Source organism: Pristiophorus japonicus, chromosome 5 (genome assembly GCF_044704955.1).
Source record: "Pristiophorus japonicus isolate sPriJap1 chromosome 5, sPriJap1.hap1, whole genome shotgun sequence".
Classification (NCBI taxonomy): Eukaryota; Metazoa; Chordata; class Chondrichthyes; family Pristiophoridae; genus Pristiophorus; species Pristiophorus japonicus.
The window spans coordinates 240,025,372-240,049,831 of record NC_091981.1 but is presented as its reverse complement, the minus strand read 5'-3'; the positions used below and the strand labels follow the sequence as shown (position 1 = coordinate 240,049,831).

The following is a 24,460-nucleotide window of genomic DNA, read 5'->3' as shown; positions in this document are numbered from 1 at the left end:
GGCGGGGGTCTTCACCAATTTTAGCCCTTAGGAATCTAGAACTCGGGGGCATAGTTTCAGAATAAGGGGTCGCCCATTTAGAACTGAGATGAGGAGGAATTTCTTCTCTCTGAGGGTAGTAAATCTGTGGAATTCTCTACCCCAGAGAGCTATGGAGGTTGGGTCATTGAATATATTTAAGGCGGCGATAGACAGATTTTTGAGCGGTAAGGGAGTGAAGAGTTATGGGGAGCGGGCAGGGAAGTGGAGTTGAGCCCTGGTGCAGCAGGTTCAAGGGGCCAAATGGCCTACTCCTGCTCCTATTTCTTATGTTCTAATGTTCTCCCGTCAGAGAACTCCTGCAGAAATTCCAGACGATTTAATCTGGAGGTAACAACAACAACATGGATAAGGGTTTCAGTGGCAATAGGAGTGAGGTAGGTGCAGAGCCAGATGAGGTTGTGAGATGAAGGTGGGTTCCCACCACAGACCATATACAATCACTCTCTCATACATTCTACCCAACCTATTTATTCTCTTGTGGAAGGTTCACTTTTATCTTGTCACTCAAAGAGAAATAAATCAAAATGCCAGCATAATTTTACATCCTACATTATATAAGGTAGATTTTCCTCAGCCCTGTGCCTGGGAAATCGATGTTTCACAGTTGGAAGGTAGAAGAAAAATAGACTGAGTCATGGTACGTTAGGTCTCCAACCCTTTTACATCCTCCAGGATTTCCGGAGATTTGCCCAGGAAGCAATACTGACCCTGTGCCTGTAGTGGATGCAGGCCTACTATAGCTATTTAAAGGAAACAGGAGAGCCTGTGGTAAGAAAAGCATGGAGAGTTGTGTCATCTCACTTAATTCCAAGAGAGGAAAATCTACCCTTCCATCCTGGGAAATTTCTCCTTTTTGGCATGTCATTTTCTAAGTTCACAAAAGCTCAAGACCATCATATTCCACACACTTTTATTGTATTAATTGTTGTTACAACCTTCAAATACATTCGTAACTAAATAATTATCAAATCAATTCATTAATGGCTTTATCTGGAAGTCGATTCCAAGACTATGTACGGAAAAAAAACCCCACCTAATCTCAAAGCTTTGCTTGAGGCTTCTTAATTTAAGAAGTGTCCTGTATTTCTCCGCACACATCTACAGTCACATACTGTGGTCAGTCACAAACCAATTTTTGGAAAGGGCACTAAATAGCATTAGTCCCCCAATTTGCATTGGACAATAGGCCTAACACTAGTTCAGGTGGGTCCCCTGGATGACGGTAAGGTGCTGAACTTCTGGCATAGACTGAGCATGTGCACACCATTTTAGACCTTTCAGCCGAAAATCAGGCCCTGTGCAAACAAATTTCGAAGCCCAAGGGGATGAAATTGCCCCTTTTTAAAGCCCCATCAGTGCCTCTGGGGGGTGCTTTTGCCCGGGGAGCGGGGGGGCGCTACCGCCTCCCAGGAAATTGCCCCGGAGATTTGCAGGGGTGTTGTCCCAGCAGCGCCACACCCCGTGATTAGCGCCCTGGGCCAGCACGCAACCGGTGATTACATCATCGCCGTGTGCGTCGACCCCTTAATGCCCGGCGGAGGAAATTGCACCGCAGGCTGCTAGGCTGTTGTGGGCGGATGTCAACGCCAGCTTCACGGGTCGCGAATCTGGTGGATTCACTGCCGTCGGGACGCTCCTTAAAGGGGAGGCCTTTAGCGCCCAAGGCGGCCATCTTTATTTGTCGGTCCACTCTTGTGTCGGCCCAACAATGGCCGCCTCGCATTGACCGGGCCGCTATCGTGCAGCCCGGCTCTTCGTTTTGGGTGCCGGGCTACTGGCCCGATCGATTGCGTCCCTGGTGGCCCAGTGGCAGCCAGCAATAGGTCTGCAGCACCAGAGACAGCACTCTGCTTCCTTTGAGGGGCATACGGCCCAATTCCACATCGGGGGTAGGACCTCCGGGCTGGGCGCAGGACGTCCTGGCTTCGGAAGGTTACCGCCCCCAAGTATTCCAAATGTGGCCTGACCAATGGCCTATATAAGGTCAGAATATATTTTATGACATCCACCATGAGTTGTATCCAGCATATGATTGACCTGATCTGGAATAAATTAAAAGTCCTCAAGATGCCTCCCAGTATGATTGATTACCTTTGTTAATAATTGTTTCAGATAGATTGAATATGTTCAGTAAATGATCAATAATCACAACCAAACTCTTTTCTATTATCATTTTTGCCAATAGACCTATCTTAATAAGCATGCGTGCTGTGTTTACTGTTCTAACCCTACACACTTCCAGATCAAAATCTATCCATCGCTTCCAGAATTGTGAGTTCCATTTTTAACCTTCTGCTCAATAGCTGTGACTCTTTCACTAGCAGCTGTATCACACACTGGGTAAACTCTGGGCAATCACTCCCATGGTACTGACTGCCAATAAGCTTGCTTGTGACTATTCATGCTTGGTATAAATGCGTGAGCTGTCCAGCCACAATAACGGAAGAGAAAATATTTGGGAACAAGACAAATTGCGCTGGAGAAAATAAAATTGTCTGGCACATCAGCTAAGTCCAACAGCTGTACAGCACATATTTCATGGACAGTGTATAGCTCCCATGTGAGACTCAAGTGACTATGCACGTGATGTGAATATGCTTCAGCCATCATGCCTATCTTATACTATTGCATTTGCTATTAAAGGCAAGCTGAAATGCACAATTTTTACAATATTAAAATATTAATATGTATTTGACTGGTGCAACTTAAACCAAACAATCATATTTCTTATTCAAATCAGTTTAATTCATGAACTTGTCAATGTATCTGTTGTAACATCTATTCAATTCATTTTTATTTAGTAGCAAAAAGGCCAATTTTTCCAATTATGGTCAGCAGATTTTAAAACAAATCTAGAAAGTCTCTATGGATCACATTTTAAAGCTAACTGGATTTATGAGATAATTAGAAATGTATTAATCAATGCACTTTATCAACACAGAAGCAGCAAGGCATTATAAAATTCTTCACAACAACCAACATTAGGATTTTCTTCTCCCAGAGGAGAAAGGGGGAGGTTGCTTTTCTAAGGATAGGGCTAAGGTCACCATTGACCAGAAACATATCTGGGCCAGCCACATAAATACTGTCGCTACAGGAACAAGTCAGAGGCTGGGTATTCTGCAGTGAGTGTCTCACCTCCTGACTCCCCAAAACCTTTCCATCATCTGCAAGGAACAAGTCAGGAGTGTGGTGAAATACTCTCCACTTGCCTGGATGAGTGCAGCTCCAACATAACTCAAGAAGCTCGACACCATCCAGGACAAAGCAGCCCGCTTGATCGGCACTCCATTCACTACCTTAAACACTCACTCCCTCCACCACTGGTGCACCGTGGCTGCAGTGTGTACCATCTACAAGATGCACTTCAGCAACTTGTCAAGGCTTCTTCAACAGTATCTCCCAAACCCGCGACCACCTAGAAGAACAAGGGCAGCAGGCGGCTGGGAACACCATCATCTGCAAGTTCCGTTCCAAGTTACACACCATCCTGACTTGGAAATATATCACAGTTCCTTCATCATCGCTAGGTCAAAATCCTGGAACTCTCACCCTAACAGCGCTTTGGGAGTACCTTCACCACAAGGATTGCAGTGGTTCAAGAAGGTGGCTCACCACCATCTTCTCAAGGGCAATTAGGAATGGGCACTAAATGCTACCCATGCTAGCAATGCCCACATCCCAGGAACAAATAAAAGAAAGGCATGTTCTTAGAGCAGAATAGAGAGTGTTTTTCTAAATCTGATCTGCACTGCTTGATAATAATAATATTAACTTTTATTTATATAGGGCTTTTATCGTAGTAAAACATCCCAAGGCACTTCAACAGCAGTGTTACAAGACAAAACGAATACATTTGAAACCAAGCCACAAAAGAAGAAATTAAGGCAGATGCCCAAAAGCTTGGTTAAAGAGGTAGGTTAAAAGGAGCGTCTTAAAGGAGGAAAGAGAGGTAGAGAGGTGGAGAGGTTTAGGGAGGGACTTCCAGAGCTTAGGAACCAAACAGCTGAAGGCATGGCCACCGATGGTTAAGCAGTTATAATGAGGGATGTTCAAGAGGGCAGAATTTGAGGAATGCAGACATCTTGTAGGATTGTAAGGCTGAAAAAGATTACAGAGATAGGAAGGGGCTAGACCATGGAGTGATTTGTAAACAAGGATGAGAATTTTGAAATAGAGGCGTTGTTTAACCGGGAACCAATGTAGGTCAGAAAGCACAGGGGTGATGGGTGATCGTGACTTGGTGCGAGTTAGGACACGGGCTGCTGAGTTTTGGATGACCTCAAATTTATGTAGTGTAGAATGTGGGAAGCTAGCCTGGAGTGAGTTGGAGTAGTCAAGTCTGGAGGTAACTAAGGCATGAATGAGGGTTTCAACAGCTGAAGAGCTGAGGCAGGGGTGGAGGCGGGCAATGTTACGGAGGTGGAAAAAGGCGGTTTTGGTTATGCCGCGGATATGTGGCTGGAAACTCATTTCAGGGTCAAATATGTCACCTAGGTTGCGAACAGTCTTGTTCACCATCAGATTGATGCTAGGGAGAGGGAATGGAGTCAGTGGTTAGGGAACGCAGTTTGTGGCGTGGACCAAAGATATTTGCTTCAGCCTTCCCAATATTTTATTGGAGAAAATTTCTGCTCATTCAGTACCGGATGTCGGACAAGCAATCTGACAATTTAGATACCAAACAGGGGCTAAGAGAAATGGTGAAGAGGTAGAGCTGGGTGTTGTCAGCGTATCATGTGGGGCCCAAATTTGTCCAGGAGTTATTCCGTTTTTTTTGGAGCAACTTTATTTTTCTGGACTATCTTAAAAATCCCCATTCTGCACATTTAATTTGCGCCAATGTGAGTGAGTTAGTTAGGAGTTTTTTTAGTTTAGTTTTTTTTTCAAAGGGGGGCATTACCAGCCGTTTTTGCCATTTAAGCCAGTTTGGACAGCTAATAGTTGCTCCAAACTAACTTAGGCCAGCGTATGTGGCCACTTGTGGCTGCACAGAAAACCCTGGCGGAGAGTTAAGAAATCAGTGCAGGTAGCCAGAGATGGCGGGGGGTGGGGGGGTGGAGGGAAGCACAGAGGATCTTGCAAAGCACTAAACACCTTCACAACACCTAATACAGATCTTATACTGTAACCTTTGCATAATTTGCATGTTCCACTCTATAAAGCTTCATAAAATATGTACTTTTTAATATAATTTATATCAGAAGACAAAGGGTTTCATAAAACAATTCATGAATCAAATATTTTGCTAGCAGGGCTATGAATGATGGTCACTTGTGCAAGGTACCTGAGGGTGCCCATGTAGTTACTCGCCAATAAAGCACCCGTGGGTGCTGATGGAATGTTCCCAACAGTGTATCTATGGGCATCCATGCGGTTGTTCACTAAGAATTGGTGGGATTTAAAAAAAATTGACCCAAGTCATGATTACTGCCAAAACAAAAGCCACGGCCAGATACTTGCTGGTACTGAGAGACAAAACCTAAGGAAAGTTTTCTTTGGTCATTCTCACTTCTTAACAGCCAGTTGCATTGTGCCATTGACAGAAACTTTTTCTAAATCATTTAAAGAAACTCTCCTTCTTCCCCCCTCCCCCTCTCCGATCAAAACTCTTACCCCCTCTCCCCCTCCCCCATCAAAACTCTTTCCCCCCCCCCACCCCACGTCCTATCCACCCCGATCAAAAGTCTCCCCGCACTAACCTGTTTCTTGTAGCCCTCAGCGCGGAAAGGCAGCGGCTGGCCTATGCGGCAGGCCACTCGGCCAGGGATAGGGGCGGCGAGCATTACGTCCGGCTCACAGCCTGCAGGACGCCCTGGGAGGGCAAGGAGCTACTGCACATGCGCGCAGACTCCACTGCGTATGCGCGCAGCTGCCGGCACTGTTTTCGCCGCAGGGCTGTAGCTCCGCCCCATACTCCACGAGAAACGCCGTGCCAGGACCCGGGCTACGCAACAGAGCGGCCAGAATCGTTAGTAAGATTTTTGCCGCCATTTTGAGTGCACAAAGTCGCCGCGTCTCGGGAAAGTGCGCCGGAAAAAGGGGTTGGGGAAAATTTGGGCCTGTGGAAACTGACTCCGTGTTTTCAGATGATATCGCCAAGGGGCAACGTGCAGATGAGAAATAGGAGGGGTTCAAGGATATATCCTTGGGGGATACCAGAGGTAACGATGTGGGAGCGGGAAGAGAAGCCATTGCAGGAGATTTTCTGGCCACAATTAGATAGATATTGATGTTGACAGTGGTTGCACAAAATGGGAATTCATCCATTTTACAGCATCGTAAAATCTCTCGCCATGATGAGCACAAAAATTCACCAAAAAGGGAAGTGTTTAAAAAGGTGAGGCCCCATCCCCCATAACATTTACGCAATTCCACTAGAAAGGGGACAGGAACGATGTAAGAATTCCAAAGGTGCCAGTTTGCTTGGTGTGTCTGGAAAGGTGTTTACAAGAGTGCTCCTGAAAATGATGCAAGGAAAGCGGAAATGAGGATTGTGGGAGAACCAATGTGGCTTCAAAAGAGGACAGAGATGTACTTAAAAGTATTAGCTTGGTTTAGTTAGTAACACTCTTGCCTTAAGCTCAGACTGGTTAAAACCCACTCCAGGACTTGAGCACCAAATCTGGACTGACACTCCAGTCCACTGAGGGAGTGCTGTGCTGTCAGGGATGCCACATTTGGGATGGGAACTGTTTAGATGGATGATACAGATCATATGGCAGTTTTCAAAGAAAGATAGGGTGTTACCCCAGAATCTTGGCCAATATTCACCCTTCAGTGAACACCATCAAAAACAAATTGTTTCGTCAATCATGCAGTTGCTGATTTTGCTGTATGCAAATTAACTGCTGCCATTGCTTCAATAACACTGCATTCACTTCAAAAGTCATTCATTAGATATGAAGTGCTTTGAGATACTCTGAGGATGTGATAAGGCACAATATATATACATACTGTTTCTTTTCATCAATAGATCCAACATAGATGACTGAAAAATGTTGTGAGTGTGGACGGATCTATGGGTGAGTTCATAACCTTTGTTGTGCTAAACATTTATAAAACATTGGTTAAGCCTCAGCTGGAGTATTGTGTTCAATTCTGGGCACGGTACTTTAGGAAGGATGTCAAGGTGTTAGAGAGGGTGCAGAGGGGATTTACTAGAATGAGGATGAGGGACTTCAGTTATGTGAAGGTACTGGAGAAGCTGGGGCTTGTTCTCTTTAGAGCAGAGAGAGTTAAGAGATTTGATAGAGGTGTTCAAAATCACGAACGGTTTTGATAGAGTAAATAAAGAGATACTGTTGCCAGTGGCAAAAGGGTTGGTAACCAGAGGACACAGATTTAAGAGGGCCGAAATTTCCATCGCTGGAAACAGGGTGCACCTACCTTGTTTCTCATGTTTTTACCGGCCCGAGGGATGCGGTGGCCTCTTGAACGAAATTCTGCTTGTTGGCTTTTTTTGGCGGACTGGGAGTCAGTCATAATGGGGCGGAAGTGCGGCGGTGGGCACACTAGAGGGGCGGAAGTTGGGGCAGGCGGAGTGGTCACCACTGTCAGTCATCAGTGTAGCGCTGGTAATGCTTCGCTTAAAGGGGAGAGCTGGCACGATTGTTTAAGTTCGGTCCACTGGGCCACCAGGGAGGGTTTCGGCTGAGCCAGTGGCCTGGCACCCAAGAGGGGGTGCCAGGCTACCTATTGGTGGCCGGGCCGAACCCGGGGGCATAACTGTCAGCCCGATGTGGCAGTCGGTCGACGAAAAAAAAACATGGCAGCAACGGCAGTGCATCCTCTCCTTTAATGGGAGCCACACCGCCATTTTACAAGGACTACAGCCTCACTGCACTGGCAGAAAAAAGCAGCTTTTGACACCGCGTGGCGGAGCAAGATTTTTTTCGGCGGAATTTCGTCATGGGTGGGCGGCGGGGGGGCGGAAGAGTGGCATTGCGCGCTCTTATGATGCACTTAGGACAGATCAGCAGTAGCGGAGCGGTGGGGGGGGGGGGGGAGAGCGGGTCACCGCCAGGATACCGCAGGAGCAGAATTTCCAAAATGGCAGCCATTACACAAAAATCGGTGGCCGTTGGACTCTGCAGCTTGGCCGCTGATTTCCAGCGGTAACAGGCTTTAAGGGAAGAGGCAATTTCAGCCCCAAGGCATTTGGCTAAAGAGCCGGAGGCGGGATGAGGAAGCATGTTTTTACATACTGAGTAGTTGTGATCTAGAATGCAGTGCCTGAAAGGGTGCTGGGAACAGATTCAATAGTAACTTTCAAAAGGAAATTGGATAAATACTTGTAGGGAAAAAAATGCAGGGCTATGGAGAAAGAGCAAGGGAATGAGGCTAGTTAGATAGCCATATCAAAGTACCAGCACATGCTCGATGAGCCAAATGACCTCCTTCTGTGCTGTATCATTCTAGGATTCTATGAACGCATACGTTTCAATTTGGTGAGACAATGTCTGTGAGTTGCTGGAACTCCACAGAGCAGCTGGGAAAATTACCAGAAGAGATTAGAAGCATAGAAACATAGAAATTTACAGTGCAGAAGGAGGCCATTTCGGCCCATCGTGTCCATGCCGGCCGACAAAGAGCCGCATGGCCCTCGGTCAGCAGCCGTGAAGGTTACATATAAACCTATGAACAATGAACAATGACGGAAAGGTAAAGAGCACCCAGCTGAACCCGTCCGCCTCACACAACTGCGACACCCCTTATACTGAAACATTCTACACTCCACCCCAACCGGAGCCATGTGACCTCCTGGGAGAGGCAAAAACCAGATACAAACCCAGGCCAATTTAGGGGAAAAAAATCTGGGAAAATTCCTCTCCGACCCATCCAGGTGATCAAAACTAGTCCAGGAGATCATCTTGGCCGTATTCTATTCCCTGCAGTATTTACCATTAATACTGCACCGGACAACAAAAGGTCATCCAGTCTAATCCCAATTACCAGCTCTAGGTCCGTAACCCTGCAGGTTACTGCACTTTAAGTGCCCATCCAACCATTTCTTAAAAGTGATGAGGGTTTCTGCATCCACCACTCTTCCAGGCAGCGAGTTCCAGATCCCCACAACCCTCTGCCTAAAGCCCCCCCCCACCTCAAATCACTTCTAAACCTTCCATCACACACCTTAAAACTATGCCCCCTCGTAATAGACCCCGCCACCAATGGAAATAGGCCCTTACTATCCACTATGTCCAGGCCCCTCAATATTTTGTACACCTCAATGAGGTCTCCTCTCAACCTTCTCTGTTCCAATGAGAACAAACCCAGCCTATCCAATCTGTCCTCATAACTAAGATTCTCCATTCCAGGCAGCATCCTAGTAAATCTCCTCTGCACCCTCTCTACAGCAATCACGTCCTTCCTATAATATGGCGACCAGAACTGCATGCAATACTCCAGCTGTGGCCTAACCAAAGTATTATACAATTTAAGCATAACCTCCCTGCTCTTATATTCGATGCCTTGGCCAATAAAGGCAAGCATTTTGTATGCCTTCTTAACCACCTTATCCACCTGGCCTGCTACTTTCAGGGATCTGTGGACAAGCACTCCAAGGCCTCTTTGTTCACCGGGACAAAACGTCTGGTGAATATTGAAGGAAAAATGCAAGAAAGGAGTAAAGTGAAGGCAGGCGTTTGTCAGGGCTGCATCTTGTCACTGAACAGTCAGTTTTGTGCACCACTATATCATGAGCAAGACAATGCGAGGCAGAGACACAAGTGGCAGTGGAAGAATAGACCAGGACCTACTAAAAACCTGGAATGTACAGAACCTTCAGTTTTCATTGCATTCATAGTTGCCACCATCATGAAATCTGAGAAGAAAAGGTGGGGCACATCAGCTTAACAAAAAACAAGGTTATGCCTATACTGTAATTACATGAACAGCACAGATAGATAAAGGTAGGTGAGCTGGAGTTGAATGGTCTGGCTATGTTGGAGAGGTTTTGTGACATCCAAAGCAAACCTAGTTACAATGAATGACTAAATGAATGTGTGCTACCTCTGTGAATGTGTGTCTTTTCTCATCCGTTTATCAGCGCATCAGACAATGATTGAGAAAAACATATTGAAAACAAAATACTGTGGATACTGAAACTCTGAAATAGGCAGCATCTGTGGAGAGAGAAACAGATTTAATGTTTCAGGTCGATGCTTAGTACTCCGGCCCATTCCCACTGACCTCTCTGTCCTCGGACTCCTACACTATTCAAATAAAGCTCAACTTGAGCTCAAGGAACAGCACCTCATCTTTCCATTAGCCACTTTACAGCTTTCCGGACTCAACATCAAGTTCAACAATTTCAGAACATAACCTCTGCCCCCATTATTTTCGGACTGTAGTTGTTGGTAATTATTCTGATATTCCCATTTACACCTTCTCGAGACCTATCTTTTTATTCTTTACTTGTCCCATTACCATCTCCTTTTGCCTTACAGCATCAACCCTTTTGTCATTTCAAAGAATCATAGAAGAATCATAGAAATTTACAGTGCAGAAGGAGGCCATTTTGGCCCATCGTGTCCGCGCCGGCCGACAAAGAACTATCCAGCCGAATCCCACTTTCCAGCTCTTGGTCCATGGCCCTGTAGGTTACAGCACTTCAAGTGCACATCCAAACACTTTTAAAATGTGGTGAGGGTTTTTTCCTCTACCACACTTTCAGGCAGTGAGTTCCAGACCCTCACCACCCTCTGGGTGAAGAAATTTCCCCTCATAGCTCCTCTAAACCTCCTACTAATTACTTTAAATCTATGCCCTCTGGTTGCTGACCCCTCTGCTAAGGGAAATATGTCCTTCCTATCCACTCTATCTAGTTCCCTCATAATTTTATAATTTAATCTCTTTTGCCTTCCATCCTATCACAGACCTCCCCTCCCCCAATTCCCTTCCTCTGTACTTGCTTAAAACCTGTTACATCTCTAACCTTTCTCATGTCTGACGAAAGGTCATGGACCTGAAACATTAACTCTGTTTCTCTCTTCACAGATGCTGCCGGACCTGCTGAGTATTGCTAACATTTTCTGTTTTTATTTCAGATTTCCAGCATCCGCAGTATTTTGCTTTTGAGAAAAACATGTTTGTGCCACTTTGCATATCACTAACACAACAATATATGAGGTTTTTCTTAATATTCTTCCTCCTTGGCATGTAAAAAACATCTCTGGTGCCCATGGACATGTCTCAGCAGGACCTTCCTACTTTACAGATGCTTTCTGAGTTGTATCCCAGTAAAACAGATTACATCACCCCGAATGCTATCTAGATATGTACCTGCATTTAAATAGTTTATGGGGGCGAAATTGCCCTGTGCCCCGAGTGGGGGCAGTAACCTTCTGGGGCCGAGACTTTTAGCGCCCGGTGCAGAAGTCCCACCCTCGCCGAGGAATTGCCCTTACCGCCCTTCAAAGGAAGCGGAGCGCTATCTCGCGCGCTCCACTTCCTTTGGGGGCAGTAACCGAGGTGCTGAAGGAAACGCTGCACGGATGCTGCGTGTAGCGCTAACACGTTTCAATGCCCCTCCCATTTGATTAAAGGGGAAGGCTGCTGCGCACTCTGCAAGGCTTCTGAGAGCCTCCACTAGGCCACCAGAGCAGCTTGCGACCGGGGCAACAGCCCGACACCCAAGACAGAGTGCCGTGCTGTTCGATGCCGGCCCAGACCACGCTAAGGCTGCCATCGTTGAGCCGACCCGAGAGTCGGCCGAAATAAAAAGGCAGAGGCCCGGGGTACTGGCACCCTCCACTTTAAGGAGCGACCCGAAAGCATATGACTGTCACCTTCGTGACCCACGGAGCAATCTTAAGGGGTCGGCGTGGGGCGTTGAAGGGTCGCCGCACACGACAATGACATGGTAGCACCTCTGCATGATCCCGGGCAATTTCCTCGGAAGCAGTAGCGTCCCCCTCCTCTGGGTGAAAAGTGTCTTGCGCCCCGTTAGCACGCACCAGAGGTGCTAACGGGGCTATAAAAAGAGGCAATTTCACCCCTATGTCTTTAAGCAATTGCTCTGAGTACTGTGTGATTCCCAGAGTTCTATGGCTTTTGTGATACTTGCAGACTATAGATATACTCTCTGTGTAGTCACTGTATAGTTGCATAAGATGGAGACTTGTTGCCTGATGTACTATCAATAAGGTTTACACTGTGTATATGCTATGCTGGCATCACTGGAAGGTACAACTGGTGGAGACTGGGGTTTCCTGCCCCTGTGGCATAGGCTGTCCATCGGAGGGCACTGCGGTGGGAGACCTGAGGGTCACCTGCATAGGTGTGCAGGGCCCAGTATAAAAGGCTGCCCACCATACTTATGCCTCACTCTAGAGTTATGAATAAAGGACCAAGGTCACTATAGTTTGAGTACAACACATTGCCTCGTGAAGTCATTCATAAGTGCATTACAGACATAACAACTGGCAACGAGAAATCGGACTTTCATGCGATTATGGCTACCTTTGGCAAACTAAAAGACTTTGCAGAGGGTGATGATTGGGACGCCTTCACGGAAAGGCTAGAGCAATATTTCATGGCAAACGACCTGGCAGGGGAGATGGATACATTGGCGGAGAAGCGCAAGGCTGTACTGCTGACCAGTTGTGGGCCCGAGGTCTACCACCTCGTCAGGGACTCACTGACACCCACGGAGGCCAAGGATAAGACAGACGATGAGCTGACTGAAATAATTTGCGACTAACTAAAGCCAAAACAGAGCATCCTCACGGCCAGGCACAGATTTTACACTCACCGCAGACCTGAGGGTCAGGAGATAAAAAATATGCTGCCGACCTCAGGAGATCTGTGGCACCATGTGATTTCGGCACGCACCTCAATGAAGCATTGCGAGACATCTTCATTATGGGAATTAGCCATGAGGGCGTCCTTCACAAGCTATTACCTGCCGACACCACAGTCAACCTGTAGAAGGCCATCAACATCTGTCAGGCGTTCATGACTTCGACCTGCAGCAACAAGCAAATTATTCAGCCTGTGGACTCAAACGCGGCAAGTACTGTACACAGAATGGTGCCTTTCACAGGCAAGACTGTAGAATATGGCTCTGCTCAGGGCAGAGAGCACAGACCTCAGGGTTCCAGAACTCAGAGTCTGCCGAGGGGTGCTCATCGAGTAGCACCATGCTGGTGTTGTGGAGGAAACCATAGGGCTCACCAGTGTCGGTTTGCTGAGTACGTATGCAAAGCCTGTAACACAAAGGGCCACCTCCAGCGTATGTGTAAAAGAAATACGACTCACCATCGAGCAGAGGAGTCGGTAGATGACTTTGAATCCAGTGGGGAGTATGATGATTTGGCCAGAGAGGCAGCTCAGCCCCAAGAAGTGATGTATGGCGTGTATACCTGCACCACCGATAACTTCCATCTTCACTGGAGGACAGAGATAAACAGCGTTCCAGTCTTCATGGAAGTGGACACGGGAGCGAGCCAGTCAGTGATGAGCCAGGATACCTTTGAGAGGCTATGGAACCAAAAATGACCCGAGCTGGTTCCAGTACAGGAAAAGTTGCGCACCTACACCAAGGAACTGATCCCAGTCCTTGATGGTGCGGATGTAAGTGTAATCTATAATGGCGTGGTGCACAAGTTACCTTTGTGGATTGTTGCAGGTGATGGTCCAACGCTATTCGGAAGAAAGTGGATGGGGAAGATCCAGTGGAAATGGGAAGACCTCGTCACTCCAGCAATCGATGTCCCCCATGCTCAGAGGCAGAGCAAAACCTCACCTTCGCTTGGGCCAGGCACCAGAGATCAGACCAGCGCAGCACCTGAGGCACAGACCATCCATCACGACTGCATGGCAATGATCTGACCGGAACGACCTATAAGTACCTTCCCGGCTCCAGTGGTATGACTCCTGGGGAGGAAGATCGAATTCACAGGCACTCTTCCAGCTTTTGTGACAGAATCGCGGAAGATAGGATCAAGGCAGTCGACCTCGAGGACAGAGACAAGATGGCGTCCCTGCTGCAGCAAGGTGCAGCGTGGCTAAAAAAAAGATGGCAGTGGCCATATCACAAGGTGCAACGCTGAGGACCCAACACGTGGTGTCCAACAAAGGATTTGATTGGGGTAAAGCCAGCAGGATTCTCTTAAAGGATACCTGCAACCAACTGAACTTAAAGAGACATTGTATGCATGGCAATCAATGTAACGAACCGATTAAGATTATGAACAAAATGCTGTTGCAACATGTCAGTACTATTCCAAATGTAAAGAACAAAATGTTGTTGCGAGATGTTGGGAATAGAGTGTCCCCAAAAGTAGCAAGTGAGCGAATTCGGGAAAGTAAAGGCGCTGATCCTGATGCCCTGCCCCAGGTGTCCCCATAAGTTATAGGCCAGCGACCTCAGGAAGGTGAAGGCACTGATCCTGATACCCTGCCCCAGGTCTATCCCACACTGCAGGCACCCGATGGCACAATTCACCACGGACCTGAAAATGAAAATGCCACCAATACGCACAGTTGGCCGCCGTTGCCCACCATCCGGGTGGAGACGGTACAGCCCCCAGACCCAGTCACTACCTCGGCCATGTCTGGGAGTGAAAGGTCAGAACCAACGAGTTCCCCAAACAGGACCTGGAACAGCCAGGTTCCCAACACCGTTAGAGAGCAGGCAGAAGATTCTTCAGCCCTCAAAGGAGGACAGGGAAGCCACACACATCTGTGGCTCTGCCCACCACTAGGCAACGGCAAAGGCCCTGAGTCCTGGCAAGATGAGCGAACCAAGCCCACCCCGCTAGCAGGGGGCGTAGCGCCGCTATCAGACGACTAGGACCCCACCCGGTTGCTCTGGAACCAGCGTCCTCGCATACCTGTACTGCTACCTCAGTACTTACCATGACTGAACCATGAATGCAATCTATCCAATCCTGGGGCACGACCGCAAAACGTAACGAATGTACGTCACTGAAACAAGTTGTCATGATACAAACTGTAACTTCCTTTCTTTGTACTTGTACTGTGTCTGATCCTATATGTTAATGTAATGGGACTGCTGCATGATCTCACTGCAGTGGAGGGGGGGGCGGCGAATGGATGTACGTAGCCATGGACACACACATGGATCACACCGAGAACCCACTGGAACCCCCACTGCATCATCGAACCATCCAAACTGGTAACCACTACCCAACGTTGTGGCAAAAGGAATTGGGGGATAACAGGGAGAGAGCCAAGCCAAAGCACAGCCAAGGTTCAAGGGCTATTGGTACTTAAGTCTAGGGAGAATTAAGCCAGAGCACATAGTGCAAAGGTAATCGGCACAAAGGAATTGGGGGAGAGTGATGTTATATATGCAGACTATCGATATACTCTCTGTGTAGTCACTGTATAGTTGCATAAGATGGAGACTTGTACTGTCAACAAGGTTAACACTGTGTATATACTATGCTGACATCACTAGATGGTACAACTGCTGGAGACCGGGGTTTCCTGCCCTAGTGGCAGAGGCTGTCCACCAGAGGGCACTGCGGTGGGAGACCTGAGGGTCACCTGCATAGGTTTGCAGGGCCCAGTATAAAAGGTTGCCCACCATGCTTGTGCCTCACTCTGGAGTTACGAATAAAGGACCAAGGTCACTACAGTTTGAGTACAACACATTGCCTCGTAGAGTCATTCATAAGTGCATTATAGACATAACAGCTTTTATTTACTTACATAAGCACATGTAAGCCTGAGACTTCTTTTCCTTGTAAGACCTCAATGCCCTCGCCCTCCAGATATCTCGATTACCTCCTTCAGCCCTACAACCCTCTTAGATCTCTGAGCTCCTCCAATTCTGGCCTCTTGCGTGTCCCCTATTTTAATCGCTCCACCATTGGCGGTTGTGCTTTCAGCTGCCGAGGCCCTAAACTCTAGAACTCTCTCCCTAAAACTCTCCACCTCTCTCTCAACCTTTAAGATGCTTCTTAAAACCTACCTCTTTGACTAAGCTTTTGGTCATTTTGTTGTTGTTGTAAGGCAATGACACTCATTTACAAGTAGAATTGTAACTTTTTGTGACCAATTGCGGCATTATTCATGGTTCTATTGTTCAGATCCTTTAGTGAACTTAAACGACATTTGGAGCCGCAAGGCTTATTTTAATGCATCTTTTTATGGCGTCTTGCCAGAGAGGGTTTCAAACTAATAAGCCATTACCTAGAGGCAGACTTAGAAGAAGTAAAAAAAAAAACCATCACAATGTGCTCATAGTTAAAAAAGGCAATGAGAAATGCATTAGAAATTAAACATTATGTAAGAAAGCACTGTTAAATGGATTTGAAGGCAATTTGTAAAAGGCCTGACCAAACGTAACATTCTCATCACAAAAGAAAGGAATGGTGAAATAAAATCTGTAGGAGCAGGGTTGTTGCTTTGGGCCATGAAGATAGCTTTCTATCATCTTCATGGAAGTACAAACTACATTACATTGCAACTATCCTTGTCAAAGCAGTTATCTAAAATTGTCACATTGCAAATGTTGCTTCATTCTGTTCTTTTCTGTTCAGCGAGCTTATGCCAGTTTTAACTTGCCCCTTCAACACCACCTCACCAACCACCTTGCTTTGTTGTACCATTTCCAACATTATTAATTGTTACACATGGTACTGACTCCTCGGGGTCGATAATGTGGTCTGACAGCACGAACATCAGCTGACCTCATGACACCTCTTTGGCCGAGTTTAAAGGTGCTCCCAGCAGGTAGCGCATGATGCTCTGGAAGTGTGCAAGGTCACCGACAGGGTATCCAGTGCCAACATCTCTTAAAGCTGACCTGAAGGCTAGATTTTACATTTAGCACACAAAAATGACCAGCCATAGAATGGAGTCTAGCATGTGGGACGGAAGGGAGAGCTTGGGGCAGCAAAGACCCAAACTTTCCTTGTGGGGCTCCTCCTGGTCTTGTAAAGGAAAGTTTAACACTTACCTTATGGGGCCTCTACTTCGTGCAAACCTGGTCTCACTGAGTAGGGTGGCCATGGTGGACATCCCAATGAGTTAGAGGTTAAAATGTAACAAGGGTCCAATGTATGTCACAGGACCCCAATTTACATAAATGTATGAGGTTGAAATCGCCGAGGGACAGGAATGAGCGGGAAATTGTCCGCTCCATTTTAACTCTCACTCTGCCCAGCTTCTTCCAGGGAAGCTTTTTTGACCAAAGCTGTTCCTTAACTTCCCTTCCTTGTTTCATCCTGTGAGGAAGTGCCTTGTCTCAACCTGCCTCCTCCACTCTACCATGATGCCATGGGGACTCACCTCGAAAGGAATCCCAATTCTACTAGTCGGTGGCACAGTCCATTGACACCACACTATGAAGCTGTCCCATTGCTAAAACACTTGGGCTAGAAATTCACTGGGATACTGCCCCGCACGAAATTTGAAACAGGGGAGCTAAAGGGTTGGCAGCCACGAACACCGGCATTCGCACCGCTCGGCAATTTCAGTGTGCCAGTACCGGCGGTGCAGAGGAGTACCGCCCGGGAGCGTCGCACCGGTCGGTGTACAATGCCTCCGGTATCGACCCGCTTTCAAAATTTGTTTTGCCCATAGCGCCCCGTAGTGACACCGCCAGAGAAAGCTGCGTGCAGAGCTGTCCCGGCAGTGGAGAGGGAAAGAATGACTGCGTGAGGTCAGTGTGATTGTTTTGTTTTCCTGTTTGCGATTTAACTTTAGTTGGGGTGAGTAATATATAGGGAATGTTTTTTGTTCCTGTATTTTTTTTCCAGGGTGGCCTCTCTTAGGTTGCTATGAAGCCGGCTCTTTAGCTCCAGATATTCAGTTGCTCACCCAGCCTAGCGGCTTAAGATAAGTGTGGAATGCTTCCCTTCGCGCTCCACTCCACTCTCAGTGCACTACTGTTGAATTTATTGGCTGCCGACGCAAACCATTTCCCGGTGCTAAATTTATCCACCGCACGACATTAATGCCTCAAAAAACCATCAACCTACTTTCCAGCCCATAGTCTGAGGGTGGATTGGGGATGGTGTCTGAAATTGAGTGTATTCATGAAAATTTTATTTCTGATTAAATTCTCCCTATAAGTTTTTTTACCCTCTGATTCTCACACCTCTGTTTGCAATTTGAGCCACAAGACCTGTGCAAACGTCCTCGCTATAGCGTCAATACATTATTAAGGAATCTTAATATTTACCTTATACCTGCGGAAGTGGTAGACCACCAGCATAGCAATGAAATCCAAGAGCATGCAGAAAGCTTGGAATGCGATGATGGCAACACGCAGGTGCTTGTCCTCCTCTGCATGGCAGGGACTGTCATCTTGACATGAGCTGCATCCATTCCTGCATGGAAGGCACTCATACACACTTCCATGCTGGCCCTGGGCAATAGCATGTTCTTTAATCGTTCCTGAAAAATATCACAATGTCAACTTTTAGGCTTTTATGAGAAGACAATGTTCTTATCAGACAGTTCTAAATTATGGATTAGCTGTATATCCAATTTCAACGATAATTCAATCTATAGATGATTTAAATTTATTCAGAACAATTCTAGTATTGTCCTGAATGGTTAGATGGGTGTAATGCCTTCTGCGTGTGTTCTGGTCCTACCGAGAAGCACTTCCGGCACGGAATAAGCATGTGTATGCTGCCCGTCACATTGGACCCTTAGGTGCCTGTAAAAACAGGTGCATTGCAATTGAATTTCTAGACCAAGGCGTGCTGCATGATTCTAGCAGTCACAATAAGAGAAGAAAATAATATAGAAACAAATGCTATTTGTCAAATGGGAAGAGACCCCCCAAAAATTACTTGTTTGAAGCTGGACGGTTTGCTCCCTGGTTACTCTGAGATGGTGACTTAAAATTTGCAATCTATGATGTGGTCAATACTTGTTTGATACAATACAGAGACTAATCATTATAATACAGAACAGAACCTTTAAGAGGTTACAGAAGAGTTCGAATTAAAAAAGAATCTACACTATCATAAGGGAACTTACATAACACCATCAGACAGCACTGTGCAAGTAGCCTCAGGCTTTCCTGTTGATTCTTTTTTTTGAGCCTTGTTTATTGCTAATTGACTGCCTAATTATGCACAAGAGAGGTACGCAGTCAAGGACAAGGGTCCAACTCAGTCATTTCATCATAGGCGGTCCCTCGTACCGAGGATGACTTGCTTCCACGCCAAAAAGGGATGAGTTCATAGGTGTGAACCTAATGAAGGACCTAATATTCCAGGTCCCGAACTACATGTTGAAGGGTGGAAGATGTCTGTGCATGGATTTTTTTTAACGTGGGGTGGCCATTGCACACCAGCCACCACACGGGCTTGACAGAGCTAGGTCTTGGTCCAAGGATTAACCAAGACGACTGGAGACCTACTCAGTAAAGAGTTACAGGATACCAAGAGATAACAAGATAACTATGCATCTGACGTTGACAGTCTTTGTGCAGGGTTTCAGATTGTTAGCAAGTATTAAAAGCTCAGAGCCATGTCTAGGTAATTGTCTCATTCATTCACACGCTGATACCTTTGCAAAGACGATGTCAAGAAAAAATGTCAATTAGTCTTACATGATGTGACACGATGCAAACTCTGACATGCAGAACTGCTGTCAGTTCATCAATGTCAAACACAGAATTCTCCCAAACCCATACTGAATTTTACACATTATCTTTTTACCAAATGCTCCTATGTCAGTTTTAAGAAGTTCTTTAGCACATGTAAATGGGTGAAAGGGCCAATGATTCTGTCACACTGAGGTTCTGATGCATCGGTTTCTAGTGAGCTTGTGTAAACAAGCTGATTCCCAATCCAGTCAATCAACGCAATGCTTGTGACAATAACCAGACATTGTCAAATTGAGATAACTTGCAATTTATTTTTTGGCATATGCCAACGCACCACATATGATGGTGTCCACAAATGTGTGATGAAAATAGTATGTCACCCTGGGTGTGCATCATGGCCCATCAAGTATCCAAACTGCATTAGGCTGATGGACAGAGTTCGGAAAAGATTACAGTGGAGCAGACTCTCTGTCAGCTACAATACAACTACATCCTCAGTGACCAGTACTTTGGCATTTACAGCACAGGCTGATTCCGATGCTGCCAGTCTGCCTGCAAAATTCGATAACCAGATGACATCATCGTTGAACCAATAGATTTTCTAAGAATGGTTAAATATCAAAGCATTTCTGTAGAACATGGTGGAATGGGGTGGAAAAAGATTTCAAAATTAACGTTAATCATTAAATTAAAGAAATATTTAACAAAGCTGGACCGACACTGTGGATGATAATCACAGAATAAAATCCAAATTTTTAAGTTGACATTGCAATTTTCTTTTCAGCTGCCAGATATATTTAATCTAAATCAATGCTTTCAATGGTAGAATGAGATATGAGCACTAAAGGCCTAAGGTTTAGGGAGGACTTTCCTCTTAATAGCAGAGGTTCAATGGGGAGCACTTCCACCTCACCTGTTGTACCCATTTTCCAGGGTCAGGGCTCCTCCCATATGCATGGTTGGTGCCCAGCAGAATTCCTACTGGCAGTGCTGCAGTGATGGCACCACTGCAACACCAGAAGTGGTGGTGAGGGACCTTAAAGGGGCAGAACCCCTCCATCACTAAGATCAGAAGGAAGACTTTCACTGAAGGCATTGGCCAAGACTCAGGCCTTCAGTAGCTGTGTCTGGGGCTGACTGGGAGCACATCTACATTCTCTTGGGGAGTGACTACACCCCAGACATAGCAGCAGTCACCGGATTTCCGGCATAACAGGCACACAACATATAAACCCTTGTGGCGCATATGCCCCAGAAGAGGCATCCTACCCTTGACTCTGGAAATTACACTGGAGTCAGTAGAGAATGTACCCTGCAGGCATGATGCTGGTGAAATTACCAAAGATCAGAGCCCCATGGATTTTAAAGGTCCTAATATGTCCTTACTATACAGTATAAATGCACACGAGGCCCATACTTTAGAGAAGATCACTCTGTGACCTGTTACCTTTATTACCAAGACCTCAAGAGACAGACGGTGGGTGGAGCTTCCCCTTTTATACCTGAAAGTCCAGGTTAGGAGTGTCTCCCACAAGTTCAGTGTTCTTAAGGTTTACAACTTAGGTCAGTTTATACATGGGTTACAATGACAGTTGAATACATGACATCACCTCCCCCCCAAAGTCTTATTGGGATCACAAGTTAAGTCTCTCTGGTGGTTTACGCTCCCTTGTAGAGTGCCTGAGTTGGGGCTCCGGTTGTTGGGCGCTGGCCTGAGTGTCTGCTGTTTGCGGTGCCTCAGGCCTGTCCGGACTGCCCACAGTGACTGGGCTCTCCTCCACTTGGTTCTGGTGTTCAGTCACCTGTGGTGGAGTAAACTCTACATCGTGTTCTTCCTCTGCTTCTTCGATGGGGTTGCTGAACCTCCTTTTAGTTTGATCCACGTGTTTGCGGCAGATTTGTCCATTGGTACATTTAACGACCAAAACCCTATTCCCCTCTTTGGCAATCACAGTGCCTGCAAGCCATTTGGGCCCTGCAGCGTAAACAAGGACAAAAACAGGGTCATTGACATCAATACATGGCACCCTCTCATTTCTGTCATGGTAGTCACATTGTGACTGACGCCTGCTCTCAACAATTTCTTTCATAGTAGGGTGTATAAGGGATAACCTGGTTTTGAGCATCCTTTTCATTAGCAGCTCTGCGGGTGGAACCCGTGAGCGAGTGTGGTCGGGATCTATTGGCCAACAGGAGGCGTGATATGCGGCTTTGTAAGGAACCTCCTTGGATTCTGAGCATCCCCCGTTTGATTATCTGCACTGCTCGTTCCACCTGGCCGTTTGAGGCCGGCTTGAACGGTGTCGTTCTACATGGTTGATTCCATTGCCTGCCATGAAGTCCTGGAATTCAATGCTTGTGAAGCACGGGCCATTGTCGCTGACCAAGACGTCCGGTAGACCGTGGGCGGCGAACATTGCCCGTAGACTTTCTACCGTGGCAGAGGATGTGCTTGAATTTAAAATGGCACACTCAATCCATTTGGAGTAGGCGTCTACTCCACCCAAAAACATTTTTCCCATGAAAGGACCTGCATAGCTCACATGGATGCATGACCACGGCTTGGCGGGCCAGGACCAGGGGCTAAGGAGGGCTTTCCTGGGTGTGTTGCCCTGCTGAGCACACGTGTTGCACCTGCGAACACAAAGTTCCAAGTCTGCATCTATCCCTGGCCACCAAACGTGTGACCTGGCAATTGCCTGCATCATGACAATGCCCGGGTGCTCATTGTGAAGTTCTCTGATAAACACCTCTCTGCCCTTCTGAGGCATGACTACTCGGTTTCCCAACAGTAGGCAATCGGCTGAATCAAGAGTTCATCCTTGCGCCTATGAAATGGTTTAAACTCCTCAGGGCATGCCCCGTACGTGGCTGCCCAGTCCCCATTCATGACACATTTCTTAACTAAAGACAGTAGCGGGTTTTTATTTGTCCAGACTTTAATCTGATGGGCTGTCACAGGTGAGCCTTCGCTTTCGAAAGCTTCAACAGCCACGACCATCTCAGCATCATGCTCAGCTGTCCCCTCAGTGGTGGCTAGTGATAGCCTGCTGAGTGCATCGGCGCAGTTTTCGGTGCCCGGTCTGTGCCGAATTGTGTAGTCATAGGCGGCTAACGTAAGTGCCCACCTCTGTATGCAGGCCGATGCATTCGCATTTATGGCCTTGTTGTCGGCCAAAAGGGACGTTAGGGGTTTGTGATCTGTCTCTAGCTCAAATTTCCTGCCAAACAGGTACTGGTGCATTTTTTTTTTACTGCATATACACATGCTAGCGCTTCCTTTTCTACCATTCCGTAGCCCGTTTCTACCCGGGACAGACTTCTGGAGGCATAAGCTACCGGCTGTAACTGACCATTGGCATTCACATGCTGCAACACACATCCGACCCCATAGGACAACGCATCGCACGTTAAAACAAGTTTCTTACACGGGTCATATAACGTTAACAGTTTGTTGGAGCATAACAAATTGCGTGCTCTATCAAAATCCTTTCCTGGCTGTTCCCCCAGACCCAATCACGACCTTTGTGTAGGAGCACGTATAGCGGCTCTAACAGCGTGCTCAATTTGGGAAGAAAGTTGCCAAAATAGTTCAGGAGCCCCAGGAACGAACGCAGCTCCGTCATGTTACGGGGTCTGGGTGGTCTCTGGATCCTCCCGTTGTGGACGCAATAGGTCTGATCCCGTCTGTTGCTACCCTCATCCCCAGGAATTCTACCTCTGGAGCTAAGAAGATGCACTTCGCCTTTTTCAGTCGCAGCTCTACCCAGTCCAGTCTGCGTAGCACCTCCTCCAGGTTGTGGAGGTGTTCTTCAGTATCGCGACCCGTGATGAGGATGTCATCTTGAAAAACCACCGTCCTTGGAATCGACTTGAGGAGGCTTTCCATAATTCACTGAAAGATCGCGGCGGCCGAACGAATCCTGAACGGACATCTTGTGTATTGTGATGGTGGTCAGCTTCTTCGACTCACTTGCCAGCTCCTGGGTCATGTAAGCTGAGGTCAGGTCCAATTTTGAAAAAAGTTTGCCACCGGATAACGTCGCAAAGAGGTCCTCCGCTCTCGGTAGCGGGTACTGGTCTTGGACACCCACAACCTTTCGAACTGTTTGATACTCATCAGGGACTGGCTGGCCCCCGTGTCCAGCTCCATTAGTACTGGGATGCCATTGAGGAGCACTTTCATCATTATTGATGGCGTCCTGATATATGAACTGTATATGTGCTCCACATGAACTCGCTGAACTTCAGCTTCCAGCGATTTCCCCCAGTATTCATTTGGCCTCGTAGTGCTTACATCGGGCCTGTTCTCCTCATACATCAACCTGGCTGCAGGCTTCCTGCACATATGTGCCAAGCTCTGGCTGGGCGTTTGCCTCCACACCTCCAACATGAGCTAGAGGCCCCATTGTCAGAAACAAAAGGTCCATTACTAGTCGATCGTCTCAGATTGTCTCTGTAACTGTCTTTAAGCGCACCATTAACAGGTGTTGATGGCCCCATTACTGGCCGCATTGTCCATTGCGATGGCATGAATCGCAGTTCAGCTAGCCATTGTCTCTGTTGATTTCCCCCTTTGGGTTCGACTACATGCTGGAGCATGTCCGATTGCCCTTGTCTGCCTAGAGAACTGTGTGCCGTGTTAACAATGTTGACTCCCTGGTTGTTTGCCACATTTGAGCCAAGATTGTTGCCATAAATCATTCTTGTCTCTTCCTCCCCTGAGATAATTGTCTGGGCTATCATAGCCACCGCTTCCAAGGTCAAGTCTTTGGTCTCAATCAGTTTCCTGAAAAGCCCAGCGTGCCCTATGCCCTCAATAAAAAAGTCTTGCAGCATCTCCGCTCTGCATGCATCTGGGAACTTACATAG

The 24,460-nt window shown here is 47.0% G+C and overlaps 1 protein-coding gene across 1 annotated transcript in view; it reads right to left on the bottom strand.

Annotated features, from left to right (window-relative positions):
* The window catches only part of gpr158a (G protein-coupled receptor 158a), a 777,085-nt gene that overhangs the window by 255,327 nt on the left and 497,298 nt on the right, over nucleotides 1-24,460 (bottom strand). Inside the window, exon 4 of the mRNA XM_070880082.1 lies at nucleotides 18,206-18,420. Within this exon, the coding sequence (XP_070736183.1) occupies nucleotides 18,206-18,420 (215 nt within the window). The remainder of the gene's footprint in view (nucleotides 1-18,205; nucleotides 18,421-24,460) is intronic.